Source organism: Notothenia coriiceps, unplaced genomic scaffold (assembly GCF_000735185.1).
Source record: "Notothenia coriiceps isolate Sejong01 unplaced genomic scaffold, NC01 NC01_scaffold00030214, whole genome shotgun sequence".
Classification (NCBI taxonomy): Eukaryota; Metazoa; Chordata; class Actinopteri; order Perciformes; family Nototheniidae; genus Notothenia; species Notothenia coriiceps.
This window is the reverse complement of record NW_011362915.1, coordinates 391,090-394,480: the sequence shown is the minus strand read 5'-3', so window position 1 is coordinate 394,480 and position 3,391 is coordinate 391,090. Positions and strand designations below refer to the sequence as shown.

The window sequence follows — 3,391 nt, the reverse complement described above, 5'->3', positions numbered from 1 at the left end:
CCGGGGAGCTTGTCATATCTGATTAGATGGAGGGCGATGCAGGGGCCAAATGATCTGGATGGAGCAGCAAGCACCAGGAGTGACACGTTACCACTGGGTGTCACCACTGATCACATCATATCATCGCTCCCCTTCACCCCTGACAACTCAATCAATGGCCTAATTGACTGGGACTGGGTCTGCTGTCACAACAGGATCCAACACTCAGAGAATGGATCCAGCTCCTGTCTGATTCTAGGATTTAAAAATGGTTCACATTCCTGCCCACTGCAAGAACTCTATATCAGAATCAGAATACCTTTATTGGTCCCACAGAGGCAAGGCAAGGCACGCTTATTAATATAACATATTTCAATACAAGGCAATTCAAAGTGCTTTACAAAAATGAAAGACATTAAGAGCATTAAGAAACATATTATGAAATGACATTTAAAAACACTCATTTAAAAGGGGGGCTATTTACGTTGGTACAGCAGAAAAGAGCCAAAGGGAGTTTAATGTTACCTGAGCAGCATGCATACAAAAATAATATTAAAGATTAAAACAAATTACAATGTAAAAAAGTTACACAATTTACAACAACAAAAAAATCACCACTGGCTGGCAGAGTACTTAGTATATCTGCTCCACAGCTTCTCAACTGCACATTTTACATTTCTGTTAAATCTAATATGTAATATTCCATTCCTCACATACTTATGTATATATAATATCCTGCTATATATTGTGTTACGGTAAATTTGTAATTCAACATGTATATGTTCTACTTTTTTTAATGCTATTTTATTTCTATTGAGATGTTGACATTTCGGAATGCTTATTTGTAGTCTTTTAATTGTTATTGTACAATGCCATGTCCTTTATATATATATTTTATTCAGTACAAAATATACAATTACAGAATAAGAAAGGGACAGAAACATAATGCTCACTTTCAGTTTTCTATTTTAAACATCCCCCAATGCCTTGTCTTTTTATGCTGCAATGCAAACACTTCCCAAATTGGGATCAATAAAGTGCTTCTTATCTTATCTTATAGCTCAGAGGAAAAGTGTGGTTTGAAAGGAAACTCTTCTTTCTGCTACTAGTTTAACCCATGTTTAACCACAAGATGGCGGAGTTGGACTATACAAAAAAGTAAAGCTCTTTAGTTTCCTGCTGTGTGTTTTTCTGCCTTTGTTTATCTCACATCATAAAGTTGTTAGTGTTCTCTATCAATCTGTGCCGGCTGTTGATGGTAATTTAGAGCCTGTAGGTGTAGATCAATAGTTATGAAAACATGCCGGAAGAAAAGCAGGTGAGGTTTTTTCTGCAGTTTTCTCTTGTGGAGTAATCTCATAAAAAATCACCAGGATTAAATAACAGAGGCTGACCTGAAACTACACGAGTAAAGTTATTTTATTCAACTTTAATTTCCAAGTACACGGTACACATGTTACAGATCTAGGGGTAATCTTAGACCTAATTTTTCCGCAGGCAGTATGAGAAAAATAAAGACTTTTTTGAACATTAAAGCATCTAAACATGTCACAGTAGAGGAACAAAGTACAAATATGAACCTGCAAATTAGGAGAATATGGACCCATTTAGGAGGCATGTTATCATTGTTCATGTATTATTGTATTGTGATCAAAATCTTTGTTTTATTTTTGTAACTATCTAACTTTCACGTTTTTCATTGTTGTATTTTTCTGCATCTCATCCTGTGCTGTTAAGCCCCTGTCACACTGTCCCGAAATTGTAACCCGATGGACACACGAATATGACTGCGGTCAAGCCAGCCTCCACTCGGAAAAACCTAGTCAAGCCAGCCCTCAGGTGATATTGCGGTGCGCGAATATCCTATGCATTACGGTAGAGTCAAGAAAAATCATCCCTCTGTGTTTATATGAGAATAATCACTTCAGAGTGATAGCAGGACATCCCATATAGTCACTCAGAAAAAATCAGGACATTCTGATGTAGAGTTTTAAAATAAAATACCTTTGAAATCTCTATTGTATGAGTTATCATCCCTGTTTTTAGATGAGAATAAAACAAAAACTGTCCAGTATCATAGATCCATCTCACTCCAGGGTAGCAGGACACCCCATGTAGTCACTCAGAAAAAATCAGGACATTCTGATGTACAGTTTCAAAATAAAAGACCTTTGAAGTCTCATATATGAGCTATATCAGTCTATACGGCGCTGATGGCCACGAACCACACACGAAGGCAACATTTACATTACATGTAAGACATACAACTGCAACGAAAGTAGCAAAAACAATTATGTTAAAGTACTATGATGCTGTACTGATATTTTCAGACTTTGTTCTTTACTTTATCCGTCATGTTGTTTCCATAGCAACAACAACTTCCTGTCAACTCGCCTTCAAAATAATATGTTATTGTAGTGCCGTGAAAAGGGAGTCGGAGGCGGTGTATTCAGAATTGAGTTCCAATTTTTATTAGCCATTAACAACAGAGAGGTTAACACATGGACGACGCTGCACGATAGTAGCGGAGGTACGTTCGCGCGCGAGGGAGTTCCGGCCGGAATGCCTGCCCATTGACCCAGCTGTTGCGACGGGACCCGGGAACCACTACGAGGCAGGACTCCTGGCGTTGGATTCCGTCCGTAGTACGGGGGTCACAAGATGTCGCCCTCTACCAGATGCCGAAGTCGGTGACTCTCAAGGCAGCCCTAAAGGAGGGTTTACGTAGTCGGGGCTTAGACGGGTGCCGGGCGCTCCAAAAAGACGCTCCTGCGTCGCCTCCGGAAGAGCGTAGGTCAGGCTACGACGTCGTGCCAGCGGCCACCGAGAGTTCAAGGACGCCTCGATGCGAGCGACGCCGGGGGGTGCCAAAAGTTATACAGTGCTGCGTGTTTCTCGGACGTCGGGGGAATGCCTCGTCTGTGAAAGGCGCCCAACCTTGTAGCGCACTTGTTTGTGGACGCACAAGCTGTATACCGGCCATCCCGATTCTCGTGCAGTAGCCGAACTGGCCCGACTTCCCGACGGAGTGAACCTGCACTGGCGCTGCGCGACAGCCCACGGACCGTAGCCCCGGCGGCTCTGCCGGGCTATGGGGCGCGGAAAGCGTAAGGACAGTCCCTCACACCCGGACAACAAGGGCAGGAGGAGACTAGCCGCCCCCGGGCGTGTCGCCTCTAGCGGACGTGACTGAAGGCGCGACGTGTCAACAGAGCACCCCCGGTCTGCCCAATAAAGGAGGGGCGGTATGCCTAAACCCACAAAATGTGCATAAGACCCCCCGCCCGCGGAACACACCGCTGTGCAATAACTGTATTAAGTGGAGAAAGATAACACAACGGTGTGACCTGGGAAATCACCCCTCTGTGGACCATCTGAAGTCGCACGGTAAGGACGATCGAGCAAGTTCGTC

The 3,391-nt window shown here is 43.3% G+C and overlaps 1 protein-coding gene across 1 annotated transcript in view; it reads left to right on the top strand.

Moving 5' to 3' along the window:
- The first annotated feature begins 2,657 nt into the window (after positions 1 to 2,657).
- The window catches only part of LOC104959381 (uncharacterized), a 10,300-nt gene continuing 9,566 nt past the window's right edge, over positions 2,658 to 3,391 (top strand). The window contains exons 1-2 of the mRNA XM_010787266.1: positions 2,658 to 2,860; positions 2,979 to 3,086. Coding sequence (XP_010785568.1) covers positions 2,658 to 2,860; positions 2,979 to 3,086 — 311 coding nt within the window. The remainder of the gene's footprint in view (positions 2,861 to 2,978; positions 3,087 to 3,391) is intronic.